Source organism: Gymnoscopelus braueri (genome assembly GCF_963280865.1).
Source record: "Gymnoscopelus braueri genome assembly, chromosome: 23".
In the NCBI taxonomy this organism is placed as follows: Eukaryota; Metazoa; Chordata; class Actinopteri; order Myctophiformes; family Myctophidae; genus Gymnoscopelus; species Gymnoscopelus braueri.
The window spans coordinates 19,227,129-19,254,422 of record NC_137625.1 but is presented as its reverse complement, the minus strand read 5'-3'; the positions used below and the strand labels follow the sequence as shown (position 1 = coordinate 19,254,422).

The following is a 27,294-nucleotide window of genomic DNA, read 5'->3' as shown; positions in this document are numbered from 1 at the left end:
CCAGTTTTTGTTCTAAAAGCTTGTCTTTAAAACTTGCGTCTCCGAAGACTTTGATAGGGGACACAAGGTCTTCAGCTGACAGCAGCAATACACGTGAGATAGAATCAAAAAAATATAAAACTATAATTACTATGCAGGAGAATGTTAATTTGACTTTGACTAAACCCATGATCAAATCTTGCCTCAAATCCAGCGAGGCCTCTCAGAGCGTACCGGTTGGGATTGATGCAATTACAGCGAGCCCCTGTGGAAATATTACTTTTTAAATAAAAATTAGCTGACATGGATTTCTGAGATAGCAATATCCTGTTTTAGACACGTCCATGTATGCATGCAGTGTGCTCAATGCCTTGCGTCATATTAACTCTGTCTCTCATATTTCCTCTCTCTCTCTCTCCATCTCTGGCATTGAGAGTGAGCTGTCCTTTATTAGAGGACACTGGACCAATGTGTTGCAATATTTGACGTGTAACTTAACCACTTAAACCCTATATACTTAGTTGACCGGGGTCCCCCAGGGCTCTATACTCGGTCCGCTCCTTTCTTTCCCTCTACACCAAATCTCAACCGAAAATACGCAATCTACAACACATTTATTTATTTAATTATCTGCATTACACTGAGGGAGAGACACTCATTTTTGATGCCACTGAGTTACAACAACAAATTAATTGTGCTTTGTGAGTGAAACAAGCTCACACGTTCACCTTGATAGTTAATAAACAGATGCAGTTTACATAATAGGCTAACACATTTTCCAGGTCCATTCGGTTATATTTGTACAGCCCCACCAGTTGCAACATTGAACACATTCATTAATGGCTAATTACAGTACAATGCAATCATATAAATGCGAAATGGCCCATTCTGCATAATGAGCACTCTCAGAGTTAAATGAAGACTGACGATAAGTAAGTTCCGTTCACAGTTCACACCAATCACTATAACTCTAACGATAACTATAACTATACTGTTCACTTTTGTCTTTGTTCTAGTTGTGGTGTGAACTCTGCCATCCACCAATGTTGGAAGAACACATTATTACAAAGACAGAAGAACACATTTTTAAACTATATCTTTATAGTTATAGTGCTTGATGTGTGCGGTCCTTTAACCACTTGAACCGCAGCGTCCCTATTCTGGGGGGGAATGTTTGCCAAAAATAGCCGCTCTACAAGCACTCACAACGTGTCATGTTGTGATGCGTTGTGAGATTGTAGATCGGCTATTTTTGGCAAAGATATTTGGTGTAGACGGAAACAAGCGGTCCAAGTACTGTTGTAACTCAAGTCCGTTTTACTAAGAATAAAGGGTTAAAGTTAAACTAACCCGCCCCCGCCTCTCTCTCTCTCTCTCCCTCTCTCTCTTTCTGTCTTTTGCTTCAGCCCTGTACAGGAGGGGTGATGTTGATGGGCGCCCAGCCCCCCTGTTGCTCTCCCCTGCAGCAGTACCGCAGTGCAGCTCGCTTCCACTGCCCCAGGCAAGCTTCATAGCTCTCGACACAGACTGGCTGTGCCCTTTGATAAGATATATGAAATGTATGACAAAATGAGGAAATGTGTGAGACAAGCAGCACTGCACGAGGCACTGGTCCACTCCACATGGAAACCAAATGTGTTAACATGTTGTTCTGTACCAAATATAATTGTGTTGATAAGGTGTTGGGGCTTAAATTAATCCCTGTGGGTCTTAGAACATAGTTTATTGTCCATTTTGATGTACTGTAAATTATTGCTCTAAAGGGGTTTTCTGTGAACAATTCAAGCTCTCTCCAAAGCTGATGCTAGGCTTGTTTGAAATACAACAACTACTACTACTATGTTGTTAATAGTATTATTATTATTATTATTATATTACTACTATTTCTTAAAACACGTCTCAAACACGTCTCAGCGGCTGATAATTGTCACTAATAAAAGTAAAGATCTCTTATATCATTGCTAAAGAGTTATATATTGTGTTTTATTGTGTAAAATGTGCAAGAAAAACATCAATGAAGTTTAGCCCTCATACCGGTTTACAGTTAGATAAGGTATCTGAGCTGTGAGCTGTTGCTTTTTGCCAGGTGTTTAATTTACTCCTTCACTGAATTCACCAAGATGAGAACATTACTGAAAAACGGTTTATTCGTATCAGTAAACCAATCAACTCAAAAGCCAAAGTGTTGTTTTTGTGCATTACAGCAGTAAGTTGTCATAATGTCAAGCAAAAGAGTCACTTATTGTATCGACAAGGTAGTTATCCATGGAAGCCCATTTCTGCCACTGAATACAAATAAAAAGGCTTGTAATTGTGGGTTTTCTGCTTTCAATTCTTACTTTATATGTCAGAATTCAGAGTTGTTTTCCTCACAATTGTGAGATGGGCAATTGCAAGTAAAGAATTTGTCACAATTGAGATCATTTATTTTTGTTTGTACTCTGTGGCGGAAATGGGCTTCTGTAATTATCACATTCACATTAGTATTAGTTATGATTAACAGCTAGTAAAGCGCAGTAGTATGTCATTTTGAGAATGTTAATCACCTATAAGTTAGAGTGCATATACACACGTTAACTATGATGTAATACTTGACTGTAATTAGGGATGGGAATTGCTAAGACTTTATTGATACCAGTGGCATTAGCGATTCTGCTTATCGGTCCGATTCTTTCTTGATTCCCTCATTGATTCCTGATGAGTTTTAAGTGTGGAAATGTATTTGAATTGTTATATTATCTCTGAGTCTGAACACAGTGTAACAGTAGAATAAGGGCATGCAGGTCTGCCTAATAACATTTAAACATCTTAACCACTTAAACCCTATACTTGATTGGTGATTCCTGGTGATTCCTGTCTTAGCAACACTTTCTTATAATTTTTATCCCTCGATTTTGTAACCCTTTTTTCACCCGGTGCCAATTTGCTAAGTGATCCTGGGCACTACACTCCCCCCACCAGCCTAGGGAGGCCAGGGCCGAGCTCATGCCTCCTTCAATGCATGAGAGCCAACTGACCTTCTTGTCACCTGACAGGGGGGAGTTTCCCTGGTAGGACGTAGCGCGTGGAAGGAACACGTTATTCCAACCAGTTCCCTTCCCCTCCATCAGGCGCCCCGGCTGACCAGGGGGAGGCAGTATAGTGACCAGGCTTACTACATGTTTTTGTGAGGGTATTAACTACCCTAGGAGACACAGGGAGAACATGCAAACTCCACACAGAGTAGGCCCTTTCGCCAATAGTAACACTTTCACAGAATGTTCGCCCTAGAATAAGCATGGCGTACACACATGAAGTCATTGTTTTGCAATAAAGAACTATCATAAAAAAACACGCCAGCATTGATAAAAGGAATGTATAAGACCAGAGGCATACAATGTACATTCTTTCAGTTCATGATTCAGATTGTCTAACAATTGTGGTTCTCGATTCCCATCCCTAACTGTAATATTAAATTACATAATTGCTCATCAACATCAACCATTTTCCTTCGTTAGCTTTCATCCTTCATAAATGCTTTAGTATAAAGGACATTTTGGTGCTATTCATAACAAGTTTCTTGGAGATGCACACAATAAAAGCAGTGATTCTCAAATCATTTCTCACGAGGACCGGAATGTTGACCTCAAAGTCAGAACCCAGCACAATAATAACAATACAATTGAGCACCACTGGTCTTAATTATCTAGCTGCCGCCGTTTTGTTTCAGTGGAGTTGAAACACAAAAAAATTTATGGAAAATATAAAGTAGCAAAAACAACACCAACATAAACCAGTTTGTGTTCCAAAGTCATACCATGGCATTTCAACATTTTCGGTTCATTATATTTCTCTATTAGACAATTTCTATAGGGGGTTAGACTTTCTATTTTTAGTAGTTTACCGGGTTCATTTTGAACAATTATCATTATCCTATACATAACCATGGTCTACTAATGCATGAACCTGTAGGTGTTGCAGGTACAGTGTAGTCCCATGTACATACGCTATATTTACTCTACATCAGTGGTTCTCAAACCTTTTAATTTCAAGGACCCCCATAACTCTCAGAGTTACAAACCCTGTAAAGGTCCATTTGACCCTGAGCGTCCCTGGACCTCACTTTAGGAACCACTGCTCTACATCATTTCTACACATACTTTTGTCTTCTATAACATGTTTATACTTGCATCGTTGCCATGCATGCACTGTATCTACATTTTGTCTATTGAAACATATAACATCCCCCTTGAAGATCAGAGAATTTACGTATTATACAGTAGCTCTAGCCTGGTTCCAGACCATAGACCCCGCCCACTCTCTGAGTGGACTGCCTCTTGGTCTGGTGTTGTAAATGTGAACCTAGCATTTTTTCGGTACATAATGTATTGTCCAATGAGAGTCTGAGGTGGAGGTGGGGATCCCTTAGTATTGGTTTAGGGACATTCTAATCCCCTCCCCCTTGCAATCGCCCACACTGGAGCCAATGTCAGACAGAAGCTCCACGCGGCTTCAGTCTGATAATAATCAGGCTACAGTAGCTCATCTCAATTGACATATTTCCCCATTTCAAAGAGGCAAATACTTCATCACATGAATCTTCAACTGGTGATGATGTTTGTACGCACCCAATATATTGATGAATAGATCTGTGTGCTCTAGCATTTCACTCCCCTTTTCATGTCGGTCAACCTTTTAAGCTCAAAGCTGTCATGAAGCCATCGCTCATCAGCTGCTACATACATGCTTCGGTGACCTTTTTTACCGCTGTCACTTCATTTCTCCCCCACAAATGGTGAATGTCTCACCTCCTTAGACGTTAACTCCACAAATGTGTCCCTGCGAGGTGGAAAATGTCTGGTTTTGAAAAATAACCAAGAACATCTCAAAAGGTCAAAGTATTCCTTTTTAGAAATGCATAGCTTGTGAGTTGCAACTACACGGACGCTCTGCGTTGATGAGAACAGTGCATTGAGTGATGTTGGACCTTAAGTGTAAACGTTGACAAATACGCTGGAGCCTCAGTCTTGCGTGTATCTCGCCGCTGCTTAGTCGCGGGATGAATTCACCGCCTTGGTGGACCGAGCGTTGATGAAATCCGATTTCCTGTAGCCGGCCTGTGGAGGGAGAGCGATGAGATGAGATGACAAACAGTGAGGACCAAGCAGTGGTTGCATCTTTCAATCTTTTCTTTTGAATGCGTTTCTATGAATTCATAAGACTGACCAGATATTTTAACCACATGAACCCTGTAGAATCCCTATTCGGGGCTACATTTGTAAAAATTGGCAGATGTGACATGTTGTAAGCTGTTGTATCGGCTATTATCGTGAAGAGATTTGGTGTAATGGGAAAGTAGAGTTGGCAAAGTATAGGGACAGACATTTTCTTAATCACTTGAAGACCTACAGTATATTTTGTTGTATGACAAATAGCAAAAATAGTACGAGGCCCATAGTTTTACAAAACAGTGTGTGTGTGTGTGTGTGTGTGTGTGTGTGTGTGTGTGTGTGTGTGTGTGTGTGTGTGCGTGCGTGCGTGCGTGCGTGCGTGCGCATGTGTAGGAGAGCTAACCTTCCTATATGCTCCATGTAGTTCAGTATGACTCCACATGCTGTGCAGTAAGATGCAAGCTGCTTGACCTGCCCTCGTTGGACCATAGCTAAAACAGAAGAAGAAGTGTTTTAATACATCAATAAATCAACATAATATAATCCTGACTCAAATTCTCATATATCAATCGACTTTATTACACGGCTTGGTTGAATGCTTGATTCTGAAATCACTGAATTCAACTGTGTGTTATTTCTGGATAATGACCGCTCTAATCAAAGACTCAGAACACCTGCTGCGCTGCTTGATTTGATGCTGTATCCAACATGGCAGCCATGTAAACAAACACACAATGTCATTTACAACTAAACGTTGCTCTCAAGAATGTGAAACATTTGAAGATATTTGAGAAATAGTCAATGCAATAACCGGAAATTGATTCTATTTGATTAACACTTCCTGTTGTTTTCCGAGGCGACCGTGTTGCGCTGGATGGACGGACAGCCGCACCTGGCATAAATTTATGGAATACTTTCATTACCGTAAGCAAGGAAATACTTAGTTTTGTTGTTACTTTTGGGTCAATTTATTAATTTATTTATTAAGTAGCTGTGCATTGTTGATAAATACACCCCTTCAGGATGATTAAATCCCTCTGCTATAGTGTCGGGATTTAATCACCCTGTCAGGGTTTATTTCTCAACAATGACCGTCTCGCCGTCAATTATCCCTTGCATATTATATATTTGGCAATTTAACTCTTAAATTAAAAACTATATAAAGATGTAGTTTTTAAAATTGCTCCAAGTCAAGTGCAGAGTTCACACCAAGAGATTTGGTGGAGACGGAAAAAAGCGGTCCACGTGCAGTTGTAACTCAGATCTCTTTATACTGAGAATAGAGGGTTCAAGCGGTTAACGCTCAGAGATAAATTGACTGACCCGCTGTCTTTGGTGCTGATGTTGATTATCTTGGGGAGGGCTGCGTGGTTGACGATGGCCTTGACGTTCACGGTGTCATTCTGGCTCAGGTTGACCAGGATGTGGCACAGCGACATCGTCACCTCTGTGGGGAGGTCGGTTCCCGTGTCTGAGTTTGGCAGCATCCCCACCAGTTCTGGCAACACCTGTTTGACTTAGAGCAGGGACATCGGCAAGTAAGTAAAAAAATAAAAGAAGTTCTAAGCCATTATATGGTAGGCCAGAACATAATCAATAGAATCATTTAAGAACTGGAACTTGCAACAGACTGCCTATTGCTATTTAAAGTGCTACATAACTGAATACTGACAGAACTGTGGGTGTAATTAAATGTTAACGATGTAGATATAAATGCTTGAGTAAGCATTGTGTGCAGGACATTTAATTCATTTAGTATCCAGAGACAGGCGGTCATACTCAAGGTTCTATTCTTAGATACAGAGAGAAACTGTGTATTGTTTCAGGCATTTGAAACACCTGCCTGTCATTCACTCGAAACATGGACAAAAATATATATTTTTTTAAGATTCCCTATTTGGACATTATAGCCTATATGAGGGACTGTCAGACATTATAAATTATTCACAAAATAATTTGCCTGGACGAATATTATTGCTGCTGGCCCAGTGTGCCTACTACTGCTTTAGAGGTTGATGTACGGTGGTGATAATTCATCATTTTGCTTTTGTTTGTAATATACTGAAATATACTGAACTAATATACTGGTGTGTAAGATAAAAATTTTAAGAATAAATTGTGAAATATTTTCCTCACAAAAATGGAAAGTAGATGTAGGACACCGATTCAACACAATACAGTGTATTTTTTCTTTATTTATTTTTTCTTTAAAAAAAAAAATGTATCCCTCGATTTTGTAACCCTTTTTTTCACCCGGTGCCAATTTTCTAAGTGATCCTGGGCACTACACTCCCCCCACCAGCCTATGGAGCCCAGGGTCGAGCTCATGCCTCCTTCAATGCATGAGAGCCAACTGACCTTCTTGTCACCTGACAGGGGGGAGTTTCCCTGGTTGGACGTAGCGTGTGGAAGGAACACGTTATTCCAACCAGTTCCTTGCCCCTCCATCAGGCGCCCCGGCTGACCAGGGGGAGGCAGTATAGTGACCAGGATTACCACATGTTTTTTGAGGGTATTAACTACCCTTGGAGACACGGGGAGAACATGCAAACTCCACACAGAGATGTAGTGGAGTAGAAGTAAAAGTATTGGAAATTGGAAATACTCAAGTAAAGTACAAATACCTCAAAATTGTACTTAAGTACAATACTTAAGTAAATGTACTTAGTTACTTTCCACCACTGCACACAGACGTAAAGGGTGTTCAATAGCTCTGATTTATATTTAAAAAAAAAGATAGCTGGTTTCTGCCCGAAAGCGACAATATCAAACTGGGGGTCCTTGACATTAAAAAGGTTGAGAATCACTGACGCAGGAAATGCACAGGTATCCGTTTTATAAAGAATACTCACCAATGTCAGCGTGTAGCTCCCTGTAGCGTGACAGGTTCTTCAGCAGCGACACGGACATCCTCCTAACGTCACTCTCTCCCTGTTGTAACATCTTCTTCACCTGCTGAAGTCCATTCTCTCGCTGTACTATGGTGTGAGCAATGGCCTCAGTCACCTAACCACACACGCGCACACGCACACGCACACGCACACGCACACACACACACACACACACACACACACACACACACACACACACACGCACGCACACACAGTAGGTGAAATGTTTCTGGACGAAAGGAGAGGTATTCGAGTACTGAAAGACTGCAAAACTCAAGCCACTGCAAACTCAAGAAATTACAATGTGATTTGATATGAAGCAATCATCATGTTTTACTGTTTGTTTCTTCTGCAGAATATGGCAGTTGATTCTCATCGAAGGTACTTTTATTGTTTACCGTTGCACAAATAAACTAAACCCAAACAAACTGCGCCAATGTAAACTAAAACCGAAGTAAAATGCAAAAAAAACAATGCAAGTCAAGCAAAAGCTAAATTAAACTCGAGTTTGGTCAACACCTGCCTTTGTCTGCCCATCTTTCTGTCTGTCTATCCATCCATCCAACTTCCCCTGGTCCTGGTAAGACTGAATTTAATACATGCATTTCTTTTTGGGGAAATGTAGACTGTCCGATATGTTAGATTTTTATGTGTGATAATATCACAATTTAACAATTTAATTTAAAAAGTCTCAATTGTTTTTTATTTTATTTCAAAAATAGCAAAAAATAGCAGATCTACAAGCACACAACATGCCGCGATGTGACACGTTGTATGCTTGTAGATTATTAGATTAGATTAGATTAGATTAGATATTAGATTAACCCATTAATACCTGGAACGCATCTGTGTCACTTTAGATTTCTTTGGCTATTCAAAAAATAGCAGATATACAAGCTCATAGCGCATGTCGGCATGCCGCGCTATGAGCTTGTAGATCTGCTATTTTTGAAAAATCTTGAAAAAAAAAATCTTTTTTGAAAAAGATTTTTTTCAAAACAGAAAACATTTTTAAGAATCGCCTCAGGTCTTAAAGGGTTAATATCTGTCAGTTCATCCTACCCTTCCGTTGCCAGCAGTGATGTTCTGCAGGGCTCCTACTGCAGCCTCCTGGGTACAGTGGCGGACGCTGCAGGCCATCAGTGACAGGTACATCCTCACTGTGATGGGGCTCCACACCCACTCTATGCCACAGGGGTTGGACCTCTCCTCCAGCAGGGGGAGCTGGCGCTCCACATTCTACAACCAGCAGCAGGTTATGGGGGTGATGCAGTGATTGCAGTCATTAGGATCAGATATTACATCGTGATAATAAAAAGGCTTTGCTTTTCTTGGCAGGTCTGTGCACTTTACAATCATAATCAACACTTTAGGATATATGTAAATGTGCTTGAGAAAGTTCCCACGCTAAAACCCACTTTCAGGGTGAGAACAGGTGCCTCTCAGACAGGGACCACAACAGCATCAAAAGGGAAACGGTTGGAGCACATGGACCATCTTAATATATTTTTTAAATACAGTTTAATAGGAGCAAACATAAGGACTAAAGTCCTTCTTCAGATCCGTGTGCTCCAGCCATTTCCCTTCTGACATATAGTATGTATTTAATTATGTCTTGAATGTGCTGTGTCACGCGCTGTGTTTACTGTGTAATGTGTTTCCTTTATGATTTGCTTGTTGTATTTACATGACTATGAGACTTAAGCCCATGACCCACCTAATTCCAACACACTTTGCTAGTTTGGGATGGCTCGGGGTAGACGTCAGGGTTAAGCAATTATCAATGGGATTGGTATTTAAAGCAGCACTATGTAGTTTGGGTATCAGTGGCCACTTTGGACACAAATAACATGGCAGCCAACGTCTTTGACTTCATTACCCAAGAGTCTTTGCAAGCATGTCCGAGGACGCGCTGTGATTGGGATTCTTCGCTTTAACTGGCAGTTCTCCCCTATACATAGTAATACAGTCAAGCGCCTAGCAGGGACCCCCTGACCCCCCTGAGTCTATAGATGTATGGAAGGATGATTGTAATTGCTTAAACAAGTAACTTTATCATTTTGTGGGGCATAATATGCTTTATAGTTGTTAAAACTAGTGCTGCTTTAAGATACTCAAAGGGACAGTGCCCTCAGTGCCCTACTTCTCCAGAGTGAGTGACACCCACAGCCACAACACTAGAGGGCGCAACCACGATCTGGTACCCCCCAAATTTAGAACAAGCATTGAAAAATTCTCATTCTACTACTCTGCCACCACAAAGTGAAATGCCCTGACATCGTCCAATAAAGGATGTGAATAACTGGTTTCTTTCAAAACTGGCCTGAAAAAACATCTATCAGAAGACAACAAGGGGACGTAGATTTTTATTTCCACTGATTGGAGGGGTCATTCACTGCCGCCGTTTTTCCTTTTTACATAATAGTTGTTTGTAATTGTTGATGACATGTATTAATGTGTTAATATTCTATGCTATGTTGATGAATCTAACACATAGGACCACAATGGAAACAAGTCCCCAGGATTTTTATGTGTTAACCTTTTAGCCTAAATGTCTTACTGTACCTCTGTGCTGTTTACGTTTCTGACTAATAAAGTAGCCTATCAATTGATGCAATCAATCAATCAATCAAAGCCTTGAATGTGAACGGGTACTGTACCTCTGTGATTTTAGCACTGCGCTGGCTGAAGCAGCCAGCGTTCTTGGTCCTGGGGGCCAGGCTCTGTCGGGACTGTCCCAGATCAGTTAAGTATTTCTGGGGAAGCTCTGCCTCAATCTGATAGGACAGGTTGTGTAGTATACACACACAGTTCTCTATAGACTGGAGAGGAGACAAAGGAATGAAAAAAGTAATTTATCTCAAGTAGTAATATAGTAATTTTTGTTGACCTTCATTTAGAATAATAAAGTAATTAGAAATGAGTGTGTTATGTTGCTTCTCACACAATAGATTTCAGACACAGAAATAATTCATAGCATAACTAAATAAATAAAAAACGAAAAAAAACTGCACACCAAAGATATTACAATGAAAAAAATATATATACAAAAAAGAAACTCCATGCTTTCGGTAAAGACCTTCAGAACATGAGGAGTGTGAGATGAGATGAAACAAAGTAAATCTACTCCAGATCTACTATAATCTGTGCGCATTCTCAATGAAGCACATTGATCAGACTTCCCGCTGCTTGGCGAGAACAGTCGCGCACAAACCTCCATCCACAATAAAGAGAGTGAGCGACGCTTGTTTTGGTGGGTTTCAAGTGTAATGCAGAGAAAACTCTCCCTTGAAGCGTGTTATAAATGTACCTTATCATCTGGTTTGTAGTCAGCGATGGTCCGTCTGACGTAGTAGATCAGACAGTCTATTAGATTATCACATTCTCTCATGGCTTTCCTGCCGTCTGGACCAGCTGAGCTTACGTTTCTGGAAAACAACACGATCAAAATCACTAGAAATGATTTGGTTATTTATTCTCATTAAATCATAGTGATCAGCCAGTAAACCCGACATCCTAACCTTATAAGCTAAAACGGATTAGCCCCCTAACGTATTTACTGTTATTAACAATCATAACACCAATCAACAATGGTGTGATAGTTATAACAAGCACTCCTATATCATTTATATGATTATAATTACAGGGCAGGCTTAGAAGACTCTGGAGGCTTTTACCCATTAACAACCCACATGGCCCACGCTACTATTGAATTATACAAATTGCAGGCTAATATATAATACATGTTCATGAATTACTGTAACATTTTTCATGTGATGACAATTGCATTTTAAATAGTTCCCTTGAATCAGGAGGGTTAACCCATTAAAACCGGGAAAGCATTTTAGTGTTGGCTATAAAAGAAATAGCAAAAGTAGCATAAGTAGCAGATCTACAAGCTCAAAACGTGTCGCTTCCAGCTTGTGGATCTGCTACGTTTGATACCTTTGTGTGACGCTGTAGTATGATAAGGTAGGGCATTATTTTACGAAAAAAACGCAAAAGGTTAAAACATGGAGATAAGAGGTTTCTGCCCGACAGCAACGATATGTATCTTTTTGATTATTTGACCCGTTTCTACCCTGTGTTTTCCTCTATATCTCTGGAGCGCACTCTGAATCTCTTTTTGAACCCACTTCTTCACCTGTAAACTGTGATGTGACAATAAAGTTGATTCTGATTGATAGAGAGACATGTGGGGACAGAGGGAGGATGGGGGAGGGAGAGCAGAAAGATAGAGAATAAAGGAGGGAGACAGAGTGAGAGAAACAGAGAGGGGAAAAAGACAGTGAGCCGAGAGACAGTGAGAGAGGAGAGGGAAAGAAAGCGATTTAAAAAAAGATAGAGACAAAGAGAACGAGGTACGCGTATGAATTATTTAGTTTTTCATTGTTTTCAGTTGTTGCTAGGAGACCACGTACTCCTCCTGCTTGTGTGTTCCAAACAAACAAAATGGCCTCACTGGGGGTCAACAACATGATACATCCTCTCAAACCATAATGACAAAATGACTAACTTCCTGAATCCTGACAAAGGCAGGTTCTTCAGTGTTCATTTCACTTCCAGTCAATTAGGCTTGCATGTGTAACTCATTGCCACAGATTAATACCAAAAATGCTATCCACTTTTGTCAGGGTGCAAGACATGTTTTTCACTTTTCACCGTTTCATGACTCAAATAATGTCAGATTTTATAGGACAAAAAAGACTTGAAGTCTGAAATCACTGTCAGTGCCGTTTGGCTTTCCTTCCTCCACAATTAGAATCATTTTCACTTCATTTATACTTGGAACATCCTTTTTGGTACGGAAAGCCCTTTTGCATGAATTCCATGGTAATATGGAAATGATGGACATTATTATGTGATTATTTCCAGCGGGCTTATTATCAAGCTGTCACAGACCTGTAATCTAAGTCACAGCATCAGCAGGATGTCACAGACTACACTGGACATTCTAATCATGTTTATTTGCATTCCAGAAGCCTGACATACTGTAGGGGCTCTATTGAGGGTTTCTGTATCTCCTAAATGGCAAATTATGCACTCCAACAGGATTCTGACAAGGGCATTTTAAAACTAACACAATGGTGGGAGATTGTTCACTCCTAACGCAGTCTGACTGCATAGAGAGCTATAATTAACCAGGAGAAAATTACTACCTCCAGTGCCCACGCTGTTATGGATTTTAATAGCTCAATTCTTTGTTCACATTATGCCAGCCTTATAATGGAAAGTGTCTAAACATGGGCTGTAATTTTATACAACAGTGTGTGTTTGCGCACGCACGCACGCACGCACGCACGCACGCACACACGCACACACACACACACACACACACACACACACACACACACACACACACACACACACACACACACACACACACACACACACACAATATAACAAAGTACTGGGAAAATGTTCTGTGTTCTTCATTTCGACTCAAGGTGTGGACCCAGAAATCTGCTGGTTCTCATGTCTAATCAGGGACACCTAACTGGGACACCTGGTGAATGTCAAACTAACTGGTTTTGCACTCCCTGGTCTACAGCGTCCCCTGGACCAGAACTGAAAGCCAATCTCTTATACAGGAATCCATATCAGTGAGCCCTTATCGTAAAGCTTCAACACTTGGCCCAAGCCACTGTCCCTAATACCTCACACATCCCATGTCACTGACAACCAAGTATCCCCGTACCTCAGACAGCCTGTGGTGTTGTGGAAAACGTCTGGGTCGGCCAGCAGATCGTCTTTAGGGTTCTCTCCCTCTGAGATGCCGGAGCAGGGTACCAGGACAGAGCTGGTGAGGACAGGTAGTGCCTCCCTGGACAGGTGCTCCTTTAGGAGATCATGAGATGACAGGTTCCATAACACACCTGAGAGAAACAGTGGAGAGCTTTAATATGACAAATACATTCCCACTTGCATTTTTTACCTTTCCTTTTTACGGCCAATGTTCATTCTTTTCTTTTTTCTACAATATTTGTTTTGTTCCCTTTTCCCTTTCCCTCCCAATTTAGTAGTTATGCCAATTTCCCAATTGTTACTCCCTACCTGATGTGTGACAAATATCATCATCCACGCCTGGCTTCACTCCCTGAGATCCATATCATTTCCTAGTTTAAATTTAAACAGGTATACCATAAAAAGTACAACCATATATAAGACTTAGATAACACGTTCAAACAAACAACATACCGTAACATCAAGAAGGAAAATAATGCATAAATAAACGGGGTAGTCCGTGACAGTGGGTCATATTCATTATACAGGAATTTGCATCAAACTTAATAGCTTCTAGTAGAGGTTAGGAAGGTCACAAGATATCGCTCATTCAGGAATTTGTTTCTAAGGTTCTGTAATAAAGTTATTATAGTGTTTTCCTGTTCCATCACAAGGTCATGAAAGAAGAGGCTCTGCAATAAAAGCCAAGTAAAATGGTATGCCTACATTTTTTAAAGATTAACTCTGCTTTATTGGACAGTACAGTGGACAATGCCCGGACAGAGAGGTTAGGGAGAGAATGCAGCACCAGTGGCAAAGATCCAACCTCCCGAGGTCATCATCATAGTGCTTACATGGTGTACACGTGCAAAACAAAACACGCTAATTTAACCCACAGCTTCATCTTACAAACCCGGCCTTGGAAGAAACTGGACACTCCAAAGCTCTTAGACACAGCAACGCGCATACGAAGTGTAAGGAACTGCTGAGCGAGCTAGGCTTACAGGCCAATACAAGCACAGACACAAGACACTATACCTTAAGGCTGTAAAGATCTTAACTATAGCATTCAACCCCTCTCAGTTTGCTCAAGAACTGAACCCACTTCCCTGCTGGTTCTGGGCGGTTTTATCGGAGTGGTTGTGTGTGTGTGTGTGTGTGTGTGTGTGTGTGTGTGTGTGTGTGTGTGTGTGTGTGTGTGTGTGTGTGTGTGTGTGTGTGTGTGTGTGTGTGTGTGTGTGTGTGTGTGAGTGTGAGTGTGAGATAGAGAGAAGAGAGTGATACAATAAGTATAGGAAAGAATAAGAGGAAAGAGGAAAAGAGTAAGAGTAAGCGGAAAGAATGAAGAGATGACAACTGCCACAGTATGGAATCTAGGAATGATGCACCATTTATTTCTAGGCAGATTTCGTGACACGGCCCATGTGATTTGCAGGTACAGCAGCAACTACGAGGTATACTACATTATGCACCTTAACCCTCTCTACTCTCCCACGGTTGGCCTGAGGCACTACTACTTTATAAACAAGTGTTACATGACCTACATTCCAACCTCAGTGGGACTCGTTCACCTGAAACTGTTTAAGTCTGAGCAGTAATCCAAACAGGTACCTGGCTACCTGCAGTATGAACCTAATATATGGAAATGTGTCCTCCATTAAACACTGTATGGGCTGTATGGTTGTCTTGTTGAATGCAGAATTTGGTTGTTTGGTTCATCTTGTCTACATAATGGAGGAATGACAGGTTTTTTTTTTGTCTCCCACTACAAAAGTGGAGGGGGGACTACGGATCAGTCTCCTTCTGTTCGTTCGTTTGTTACACCATAATGCTGACTTTACTGCTATGGCACCATGGAAAACCCCAGTTCCCTCCACTAGGTGGCCACAGCTGAATGGGTAGAGAGCTATAGCTTTAGCTATAGCCATTATTTTATACTTTGGCTATATAAAAATAACAGATATACAAGCTCATAGCGGGGCACAGAGTGTCACGCTATGAGCTTGAAGATCTGCTATTTTAGAAAAATTTTAAACATTTGTTTAAATCTTTGAATATATATATATATTTTTTTTAAGGAAAAACCTTGTACTAAACCTTTTGCTTCTTTTGAAATAGGGGTCCGCGGCCAAATACATATAATTTCGGATGGTCCTTGACATGAAGCACTGATATTATAGCAACATAGGTTTTTTCAGAAAACTGCTTGAATATAGAAGACATTTGTAGATGCGTTCCCGGATTGAATGGGTTAATAGGACCCACTGCTCCTAATAATTAAGATGGGTAAAGAGGTCAAATTTGATGTATATGCAAATGTACAGTGACAAATACCCAATGTTTAGTGTGTGTGTTACTGTGTTTCACACAAGTCAGTCACCACACAAGTGACCCTGGTGTTTGGAGAACTTTGGCAACTTTGGAGAACTGCTTTGGCAATGTAAACGTATGTTTTCTCATGCCAATAAAGCCCTTTGAATTGAAATTGAATTGAATTGTTTGGAGAACATGTCATGGAGTCAGGGGAGTACCAGGACAGAAACCAGTGGTGGAAAAAGTACTCAAATGTTTTACTTAAGTAAAAGTATCAATACTGCAATGTAGAAATACTCTATTACAAGTAAAAGTCCGGAATTAAAGATTTACTCGAGTAAAAGTACAAAAGTATTGGTATTAAAATATACTTAAAGCACAAAAGTAAAAGTAATCATTATGCAGAATGTCCCATTTCAAGTTTTCAAAACGTATAAAAAACTTTTGAAAATAGCAGATCTACAAGCTCACAATGCGTTGCGATGCGACGCATTGTGAGCTTGTAGATCGGCTATTTTCAAATGGTCGAATTGTATTTAGGACTGAAGTGGTTAATGTAGATTTTGTAATAATAATCAAAATCTACAAAGTAACTAGTAACTAAAGTTTTCAAATAATTGAAGTGGAGTAAAAGCACAATATTTGCCTCTGAGGTGTAGTGGAGTAGAAGTAAAAGTACTGAAAATTGGAAATACTTAAAGGTATCATGACATTCACTTTTACACCACATTCAAAGTCTTTGTCCTGGTCCTTCAAAAGTGTACAAAAAGTTTTAAGTGAAAATTCCATTCCAGTGATCCATGGCAGGTGTTTTTCTCTCACATTTCTAAAGCCTTTTCAACTGCAATGAAAAAATAAATCTTTGCCTGCGGGTGTCGCTGGTGAGGGATTTTGCCTGTCAATGATCGCCTCTGCTCCGCCCCCCCCAAGGGAAAGGATAGGGGAGGGGAGGGGCGAGGAGGAGAGTGGGCGGGATTAATCGACTGTGACCTCACTGTCGAAGGGCCAAGCTCAGATTACTTTTCAGCCTAATTATTCAGAAAACCCCAGACCACAGAAAATCCACTGAATGTTCTAAGTTCAGGTTTTTTGGGTGTAATTGAGGTCATAAAACCCCAAATAAAACATTGAAAATAAAAAAAGTGAAAATGAATGTCATGATACCTTTAAGTAAAGTAAATAATACCTCAAAATTGTACTTAAGTACAGTACTTGAGTAAATGAACTTAGTTACTTTACACCACTGACAGAAACCATCTGTAATACAATATGTTTGGTCAACACCCTTCACAACACAAGACTGACCGGTGAGTTGGCGTCTGGTGTCTACATCACGGCTGCCCTTCAGCGCGACGAGGATGGTGGCCACGCCCTCATTGTCCTTCACCTCCATCTTGTTCTCGTTGCTCTGGTAGACGATGTTCCTCAGGGCTCCTGCTGCGGCCCTCTGTCCCTCCTCACAGTCACTCTGCAGCACCGAGAGCAGCTTAGGGATACCATGCAGGTAGAATACCTGGAGGGGAGAGGAGAGGAGAGGAGAGGAGAGGAGAGGAGAGGAGAGGAGAGGAGAGGAGAGGAGAGGAGAGGAGAGGAGAGGAGAGGAGAGGATAAAGACGGGGAAAGACACACAGACATTGATGGAGAGAGCAAGAGACAGAAAGAGAGAACACAGGGAGAAAGAGAGACAGACCGACAGAGAGGAAACAATAGATAGAAAGAGGGACAGAGTGGGTGATGGCGGCAAAGAGATATAAAGAGATAAGACAGAGAGAGACAGGAAGTTAAGCCATAAAGGTCATAAAATGTCATGAACACAGCTTCAAAGCAATAAAAAGTTATATGATATGATGACACACAAGGAATATTACAAGATACAGAGATCTCATGAATATTCTTGTGAATTTCTTATTGACCTTCTCCAATCATTCTTTAACCCAGTAAAACCGGGAACGCATTTCTGTCATTTTTCGATTTCTTTGGCCATTCAAAAACAAGCTCATAGTGCGGCACTCGGCTATGAGCTTGTAGATCTGCATTTTTTCCCCTAAAATGACACAGATGCGTTCCCGAATTGAATGGGTTAAGCCTGACTATTCTTTGACTCCATTTGTGCGTCATGACTGAAAGTTACAGTATATTCCAGAAGAACTTGATTAATTCTATTACATGATGGCCCAGTGCCATTGAAGCTATAGTTAGTTACTACAGTATAAACCTGGCTTCATAACAGAATAGATCAAATTGGAAAGAATATCATACTCTCAATCATATCTGATTTACCTATTATATTGTGGTACATCTGTAACGCCTCAAATGTTGTCAGAAATGTTAAAATTGACTTTGACAATTAAATAGAAATAGTGGTTTATAGATGAGGAACTGATTGCCAAAACACTGAGTGAAGCTGCTCTGTCAAACATTACACTTGTGTGAGTCCATTTGTACAGTTTCAAGGACCAATTCGGCATAGCGATCCTCTGGTGTCAGTGCAGTAAAAACATTGATTTGGTTGAACATTCTACATGTGAGTGACATTAGGTCAACAGCAGCGTGTAGAAGCAAGGACAGTTTAGCGCAGGGGGTTACTTTTTCCATGTCAAGGACCCCCATATTGATATGTATTTAAGACCCCCACAAGACTCTTTTTATTTTTTTGTCGTTTTGTAAAATGGCACAAGCTCACCGAAAATTGGGGTCCCAAAGATTTAAAAAAGTGTACAGACTGGGAGTGTTTATTGTGTGCGATTAATTCCAATTAATTTAAACTTCTGTTTGTGTTATGAGTACATGCTGAGCGTGATTATAACGAGGCGTATTTATTCACATCACTCCTGCTGTATAATAGCCTTCAGAGTTAGACCCATAAGGGTCCATTAGGACCCCTGTGGTAGGCCCCGGACCAGACATTGAGAACCAGTGGTTTAGCTCACCATCTTCTTGGCCTCTGCGCTGTTGAAACACTGTTTCTGAATGAAGCTGGCTGCAGACACCAGCGTGTCCTCGTCCTCCTGAGTCAGCAGGTTTACAGCCCGCTCTAACGTCAACTCAGGAGCCTTGACCTCTGACCTCCTGCCAGGAGACAAAGGGACAGAGGAAGGAGACAGGATGAGTGAATACTTTCCGGATTCATAGATGGATGGGCAGTGATGGACAGTAACTAAGTACATTTACTTGAGTACTGTTCTCAAGTACACTTTTGAGTATCTGTACTTAATGGTCATCATAAAATGGTACCAATTTCTGTCTACTCACTCTGCATCTCATTGGTGGGCTGTGGACAGGAACCTGCCTAATAATGACTCCAAGATGATTTTAGAGACTACAGCCTTTCTCTTCCTGGAAAGCTTGCAAGCATGCTGACATAGAAGCCATTGTTCTTGCATTCTTTTTTTAGCTTGAAATGACCAAACCTGCCTACCAATGATACCACACAAAATGACTAGAACATGGTATCTTACAGTGCCGTAGCATCCTGAATCTGGATGTGCTGAAGGGGAACCTCGTCCTCTATCTTCCTGCTCATGTCCACCTCCATGCTGACCATGGAGGGCGACGAGTACGAATCTTTCCTCGCTAACCTCGGCCCCTGGCCGGCCCCCTCCCTCCTCATCTGAGCCAGCCAGGCCAGGGCTTGGTCTCGCTGGCCGGCAGCGCCCTGGGTCCCGTACGCCGCAGCTTGTCTCCTCACGCTGGTCGACGCCCTCCTGAGGGCGGCGGTGCGATGGCGAGTCGGCGGCGAGCCGTCAGGGCTGCTGTGCTGCAGCGCGCCTTCTGAGAATACTGGGTGAGAACCAGGTTTATCCCATTAAGACCTGAGGCTGATTCTACAAATGCCCTCTAAATCAGTAGTTCTCACACTTTCAAGATTTTTGAAAAATGTTCAAAAATAGCAGATGTACAAGCTCGCAGCACGGCAAGAAGTGACGCGCTGTGAGCTTGTACATCTGCTATTTTTGAATAGCCAACACACAGATCTAAAATGACACAGATGCTTTCCCGGTTTTGATGGATTATAACAGTTAACTAACACTTGTTAACTAAAATAAAACTTGTTAACTAAAATAAAAATGTGGCTAGGCAAAATAAAATAAAAAGTAGCTGTAACTGTATTGTGTGTTTACAAAATGAATGACAATGACAAAACAAAACTAAGCCCTTTAAAAAAATAAGAACTAAACTAGCAAACCCGTTTTTTTATTTTATCAAAACAAAACTGTAATTGAAAACAAAAAGTAAAAACAAAATCAAAATAAAAACGAATGAAAAAGCAGAATAATAATAACCTTGGTGAGAACCCAGTGTCTGATTGAATGACTGGTTGTACTGGTTGCGGGTGGCGCGGGCGGACACATGCCCGCCATGCCTGGGCGTGCTGGTGCTGTTGGGGTCGTAAGTCGAGGCGAGCACCCGCGAGCCGCGCGGCACCTCAGAGAAAGCGTAGCGACGTTGGGGATTGGCAGACCCGTACGAGCGCTCCAGCATGGCACCCATCCTCCTGGGTTGAGCGGGACCAGGAAGGGTGTAGGTGCCAAAGCGCAAGGGGCCAGCGCAGGCGTGCATGGCACTGCGAGGGAGCTCAGGGCTGGGGCTGGGAGACACCTCCACCCTCCGGGACGGTCTTCGTAAGTGGCCGCTGGAGAGAGAGCGCTCGGTGAAGCCCATTCCATTCACCTGGGTCTGAGAATAAGAGGGAAAATGCACCTACGGAGAGCAGCGTACATAAATACAATAATACGTACAATAACTGTAAGATAACTTGGCAATATTATTAGAGCCCGACAGATATAGGACGTTGTTTGACTTTTTGACGTCATCAGTATCGGCAAATAGGCAGCTGAAGTGTGCCGATATTTAACCACTTTCAACAAGGCATCCCTATTTTGGGTGTGTCATTATAGGCAGAAACTGTCTTTTTTTTTTACTCAAGTATATTTTGATTACCGGACCATTACTTGTAACAGTATTGACAGTATTGTTTTTACATTTTCAACTGACATGCCCAAAATAGGGAGGCCAGGTTGAATGTGGACAGGTCTGTCTGTGGGTTTTATAAATATTTAACCAGTAAAAAGTGTTAACAATAGCCTAAATAGTCTAAATAATAACTACACTGGATACTTTTTTATCCATTTCCTGAAAGTTTTACATTTCTGCCCCACAACAATATGCAGTGATAGCACCAACCAACATTGGCACACATCATCTAAGATCTAGTGTACTGTTTGCTTAAAATGATTCATTTGTTATGCAAAACCCTTCTTGCCTTCAGGGCTCAGTGTGAAACACACCCAAATGGCTACATTCAAAATACCAGGATGGCATGCAACATTCAAATTAGTGTTCTGAAAATGCTATGCAGGCCTGTCTTATCCTCTGATCCTAAATCACACCAAATATTGATATTAGTGCTGAGGTTCCCCAAAGCTGTATACAAGGCCCCTTACCTTTTTCCCTCTATACCAAATCTCTTCGCGGATCTATAGTCTCACAATGGATTGCGTTGTGACACATTGTGAGCTTGTAGATCTGCTAGTTTCATCAAATGTTCGCCCCAGAATAGGGATGCTTCGTTCAAGTGGTTAATTTCTAACGACTATAATACTCAGACTAAATGATGATTAATATTCACATTTGGAACACTATATTGTGCAGGTTAGTGCCACAAACTGGGAAACTAAACATCTTTGATGTGAAGGTTATTGTCATGACTTGGTGTATATTTCAGTCTTATATTATACTATAGTCACTCTGCTCAGTCAATAGACAAATAACTCCAGGACAATACCATACGGATACTTAAAGTAATCTGACAACAACACTGTACGGATTGTCGGATATACTGACTCTGATGTATTTTGACGGACTCTGACATTCTGAACGGATACTGTATCGTACTGTCATCTGTGTATTATATTCCTCATTAACACTGTAGGGTGTGGTTATTGTACTGATAATACTGTTGACATTATGGATATCATTGTATTTTGTGTGCGTGCGTGCGCGTGTGTCTTACCTTCATGTTTAGTAAAGCTCCATTTCTGGGATCTGGGCTTTGAAATGTGCTTTTCTGTAAATGGATGTTCCCTGAAAGACAATGATGCAATTTCATTACCATACATTAAATATGGTCCTCGATAGTGCTGTAACTTATTTTCATAGCGATTATTCTATTAATAATTGTTTGATTAATCAAATATTCGAGAAGTGGGCTTTCTTTAATATATTTATATATCAACAAATCAACTATCCACTTAAGCCCTATTTTATACTTTGTCGCACAATGGTGTCCCGCAACAATAGTGAATGTGTTGCATTGAACAGTAAGTTTGTACATGTTGTAGCTGTTTTCACTTTTTTTTATTACTTTTCACCTACAATGACATGCCCCAAATAGGGATTGATTACTAATCAATTATTAGAATTGTTTTCTATAAATGAATTAGTTTGATTCATTGTTGCACCCCTAGTTGTGCACAGTCAGTGAGTTGTAAGAGCGTGGCATTCACTTTGCATGCTTTGGTTGTATTCAAAATGGGTACCGACATGAACACACACTATTGTCATATGCAAAAAAATAAGCATTATACCCCTTTGGGCTCATCCCAACCTTTTCATAATTTTGGACAGCAGTCTATTCCCAGTGTATACTGTTACCACTGAACTCCTAACAATAGAACCAGACAAACCAGTATAGGATAGCCTAACGCTTGACCACCACAAAACCTATTGTTTAGTGTTGTGTAGACTGTGTAGGCAGTAGTTGTGTAGGATTCATGAGGTCATTTGCAAGCTGCTCTTCTGCAGTGCATAAGCCAGTGTTGGGAGTTTAACAATGAATTGGTTTCATTCACTTTATAGGTTCATTCCAATAAGAGTAGCTACACACAAAAAGTACACTTCGATAACGTTTTCTCAATTTCATTCCAAATTAAAGAAAAATTGCATTTTCTGTGGCTAGTTTAAACACAATGTTTCTCTTGTCATGTCAGATCATGACAAATGTAACTTAGTGTTCTCAGGTCTGTCTTATCCTTGTGATCCTAAATCAGACAACATGATGAGACCATTATAGACTAGATTATAAAATAAAATAAATCAACTTTGAGGCAACATTTTGTAAATTCTCTTTTCCTTTCTCTTTTAAATAGCAAAAGTAAGTTAGCAGATCTACACTGTCATGTAACTCTCTGGGGGCTAATATAATATGCTCTAATTTGAAACCTTATTGCCCACGGAAGATTAAGAGAATAAGAGATTAAGTTCCATGTAGGCTAAACATCAAAGTTTAACTTTAACTTTTAAGTTTATCTTCAAAAGCAAGCTAAAGGATGATAGCCTAGGTTACTAAAACCTGTTGGACCTGAGATCTGCGTGACCCACATTCCACACTTCCACTACTGTATTTATGTTGTATTTACACATTCTTGCTTAATTTGTGTGAGTTTTCAGGCTATAGATCGGCTATTTTCGGGCGAGCCACGCCGTCATACAACGAAGTATAAATCGGGTTCAGGTGGCTCAGATCATAGATAGGCTACTGTTACTGTACAGTACGTTGCATTTCCATGGTGGCAGTAGCAGTGGTGTAAAGTAACTAAGTACATTTACTCAAGTACAGTGCTTTTTTACTTTACTGGAGTTTTTCCAATTTTCAGTACTTTTACTTCCACTTCACTACATCTTAGAGGCAAATATTATACTTTTACTCCACTACAATTATTTCAAAACTTTAGTTAGGCCTACTAGTTACTTTGTAGATTTTGATAATAGTTACAAAACAAAAACATACATTAACCACTTCAGCCCTAAATATTATATATATATATATATATATATATATACACATTCGAAAAAATACGATCTACAAGCTCACAATACTCTTGTAGATCTGCTATTTTCAAAAGATTGTTATACATTTTATACATTTGAAAACTTCTGAAGACGTTCTGCATAATGAGTATGTGAAACTGATAATCGGCTGATTCTTTAACCAGATCCGAAAGCCGCTATGATATTTATCCAAGAAGTGGGTTAAGCCGATATATGCTTAGGCTGTGAAAACTAGCTACTGATGAATTGTCTGATGCTTATCTCTCTGGAAAGAGTCATTGTCGCTTGGTGTCGCTGATGAACTCAATTAACCAAGGCATCCCGAGGCCTTTTGTACTGTTGGCTGCGGCCCTGATGTCACTACGGTGATGTCAGGTAGTGTCAGGCATATCCATATATGGATGGGCTATGTCAGTTATGCCCAAATCTGGGACTATGATGTCAGTCCTGGACGTTTCGGTTATCTCCATATATGGAGTTCCAGGAGGGGTTCTCTGATGTCAGAGCTAGGTATGTTAGGTATCTCTATGTATAGCCGTCTAGGAGAGATTCTATGATGTCAGACTTGGGGATGTTGATTGTCTCCATCTATGGGGATCTCCATATATGGGAAGGTTGGGGTCGAATAGGTCACTAAAGGTCGGGACTGTATAGGCCATTCATCCCCTTATATAGGTTTCCGAGCCTCCTGTCATGGTCCACCCTGCGGTGGTATCCATCTATGGCTAATACTGGCAAGTATGCCCTGAATGTTCTTTACAGAGTACTTTCTATTTTTGGTATTTAAAGTACATTTGATTTGATTTGATTTGATACCAATAGCTACTTTTGTACTTTTACTCAAGTATATTTTGAATTCCAGACTTTTACTTGTAACAGAATTTCTACATTGCAGTATTGATACTTTTACTAAAGTAAATAATGTGAGTACTTTTTCCACCACTGGTAGGTACACATACAGTACAGTGGAAATATGATAAAGTAGGGTCCATAAGTCCATTTGAGAAATGTCACTTGAGGGCGACACTCGTCTGTTGGTTCAACATGTTTTGTCTGATGTTATATGTAATTTAAGAAAACCCACCACTTTCCTCCATAGATGAATAGAAAGGAAAACAGCAATACATAAAATAAAATAAAATAAAAAACAATTCCAACATTTTTCAAAAGTATTTAAATAAATACAATAATTACCATACATTTAAGAACTATAGTGAATTCATGCCGCGTTGTGAGCTTGTAGATCTGCTATTTTCACTAGTTTGGGTCCCGGACAAACGTCTATTAAATCTCTCTTTTGGGTCTTGAGCTAAAAAGATATATTAGCTCAAGACATAGTTATAGCCTCATATATATATATATATATATATATATATATATATATATGAGGCTATAACAAAAAAGTATCCATATATATATGTAAACAATATATATATACATGAAAAATATTAATAACAAAATGTATATAAAATATATATATATGAAAAATATTAATACAAAATATATATAAATAAAGAATAATATATATATGAAAAATATTAATACAAATAAATAAATATATTACAAATATGTATATATGAAAAATATTAATACAAATAAATAAATATAAATAAAAATATATATGAAAAAAAGATCCATATGATGAGGCTATGACTATGACATTACCATTGGACGCCGCTCTCTTCCCCCTGCGGGCCAGTGTGAGCTGGACCTGCTGCTGGACACGCAAGCTGCGCTCGTTTGAATGAACCCACTGGGGAGATATTAGGTGTTCCTCCCGAGGTAGAGCCAGGCTGGTGTCCTCCACACACGACCTAAAGAACACCTCGTCCATTCTCAAGCCCTCCAGACTCATCGTGCGAAGGAGTCTGTCGTGGATTCATATAAAAGGGTATTAAAAAAAGCGAGTCCGATCGCTTCACTTTTAAGTCCAGTTTTAGTTAATGTCAACAAACATCCAGGTGAGTATCGACCATACGGGACGTCAGTTCAACGCACAGCTACCACCACAGAGGGTGTGGCCTGACGTCCAGGCGTCACCTGTGGTGTCACATTACACATAAGGGCCACAAAGAGAGCGACACCCACCTCCAAGGAAGATTATTTAAGGAAGGGACGCGCTAGATGCCTGGGATTCGCACCGGAAGTTCGATGAAATACATGGCAGTGAATGGAGCCGGTTGGACCTAGGTGGAAAGACTGGTGATGCGAGGTTAGGCTGGACCAGCTCATGAACACACACTATTTCAGAACGATTGCCACCTTTCTTGTCATAGGTTCAGGCTTGCCACCCAGTGCGACGAATCTGCCGGCTGGAATCGTTGGCTAGAGAAAATGACGTAGGCGACCCTTCCTTAAATAAGCTTCCTTGCCCACCTCCAGGAATTGGAAACAAACAGAGAACTGTTTATAGTCTCTACAGCCAGGTGTGTGTGTCATGATTCCACAGAAACAGTAGTGGCTTTTACACATACAGCCAGGTGTGTGTGTCATGATTCCACTGAAACAGTTGTGGCTTTTACACCTGCAACAATATGGTGTGTGGGGTGTAATCAATTTGTCAGAGCTTGTTTCAGACCAGTGAATCTCAACAATTTTCATTCCAAGGACCCTTGTTTGATATGCATTAGGGTGGCGATGGACCCACATTTGGTTATTTGCGGATCGCAATCTACACTGTCTGTATCTAATTTTAGAGTGTACAAATGGAACCCCCTGGAACCGCCTTAAGGACCCCTGGGGGTCCCTTTAGAGACCACTGGTCATGCCACTGGTTCTCAATGGGGTCTTTGTCCTTAAGGAGTCTCTAAATCCAATACTTTATACAAATGGAACCAAATAGAGCCATACTCTGAGTTAAAATAACACTGAGGACTTTATAGCTTAGAGCAGAGTCCTAGAGATTAAAATATATATATATATAAATGGGGGTCCGAAGTCTAATGCATATCAAACTGGGGGTCCTTGAAATTAAAAAGGTTGAGAATAACTGTTTTAGACTAGGCCATTGGAAAGTCTGTGGTTGTTAGCTACATTCATTAAAGGGTCATAACAACAACTCAGCTGATGCACCTGGCTTCCACAGTGTATGGACAATACAATTCTATTTTAAGCTAGATGTTGTCTAGACACATTGCAAATATACTGAAATTACACTAGGTCCTGGTTATTAGGCTCAGCTAAAACCATTTTTCTAAAGATAGCTAGCCTGCTTGTAATGACATGCCATTTCCCTTTCAGCTGTAATGAGACCATGGAGTCTTATTCGTTGACCTGGCATTCAGCCAGTATGTACAACAAAATAAGCCAAATGCACGAATTGGGGTAAATTAGCCATTTCTGCAACATAGGCCTACAACACAAAACAAAGGTAGGTTATAAAACAGCAGTGAAGACATGAGTCACTG

The 27,294-nt window shown here is 40.5% G+C and overlaps 1 protein-coding gene across 2 annotated transcripts; it reads right to left on the bottom strand.

The window, feature by feature from the left end:
* Window positions 1-73: 73 nt before the first annotated feature.
* Window positions 74-25,879, bottom strand: pkp2 (plakophilin 2). Of its 2 annotated transcripts, XR_013932661.1 has the most exons (15): window positions 25,553-25,879; window positions 22,071-22,141; window positions 20,341-20,758; window positions 19,516-19,837; window positions 18,988-19,126; window positions 17,363-17,570; window positions 13,719-13,896; window positions 11,331-11,448; window positions 10,681-10,842; window positions 9,083-9,259; window positions 7,982-8,135; window positions 6,453-6,645; window positions 5,533-5,620; window positions 592-5,075; window positions 74-549 (listed from the first exon to the last, which is right to left on the bottom strand). XR_013932661.1 is itself a non-coding variant. In XM_080421680.1 (14 exons), exons 1-14 carry the CDS (start codon window positions 25,740-25,742, stop codon window positions 5,007-5,009), a joined length of 2,487 nt encoding a protein of 828 aa, XP_080277806.1. In that variant the 5' UTR covers window positions 25,743-25,879; the 3' UTR covers window positions 576-5,006. The 2 variants fall into 2 exon arrangements, 1 of the variants encoding a protein (XP_080277806.1); XM_080421680.1 differs by lacking the exon at window positions 74-549 and having other exon boundaries at window positions 576-5,075.
* Window positions 25,880-27,294: the final 1,415 nt, after the last annotated feature.

Excerpts from the sequence above, each read along its gene's own strand:
- pkp2 (XM_080421680.1), bottom strand. The coding sequence starts at position 25,742 with ATGAGTCTGGAGGGCTTGAGAATGGACGAGGTGTTCTTTAGGTCGTGT. Across the intron at positions 20,759-22,070 it reads GAGCTTTACTAAACATGAAG|GTGCATTTTCCCTCTTATTC; the intron begins GTAAGACACACG and ends TGCTCTCCGTAG. Across the intron at positions 9,260-10,680 it reads GCAGTGCTAAAATCACAGAG|AATGTGGAGCGCCAGCTCCC; the intron begins GTACAGTACCCG and ends TGCTGGTTGTAG.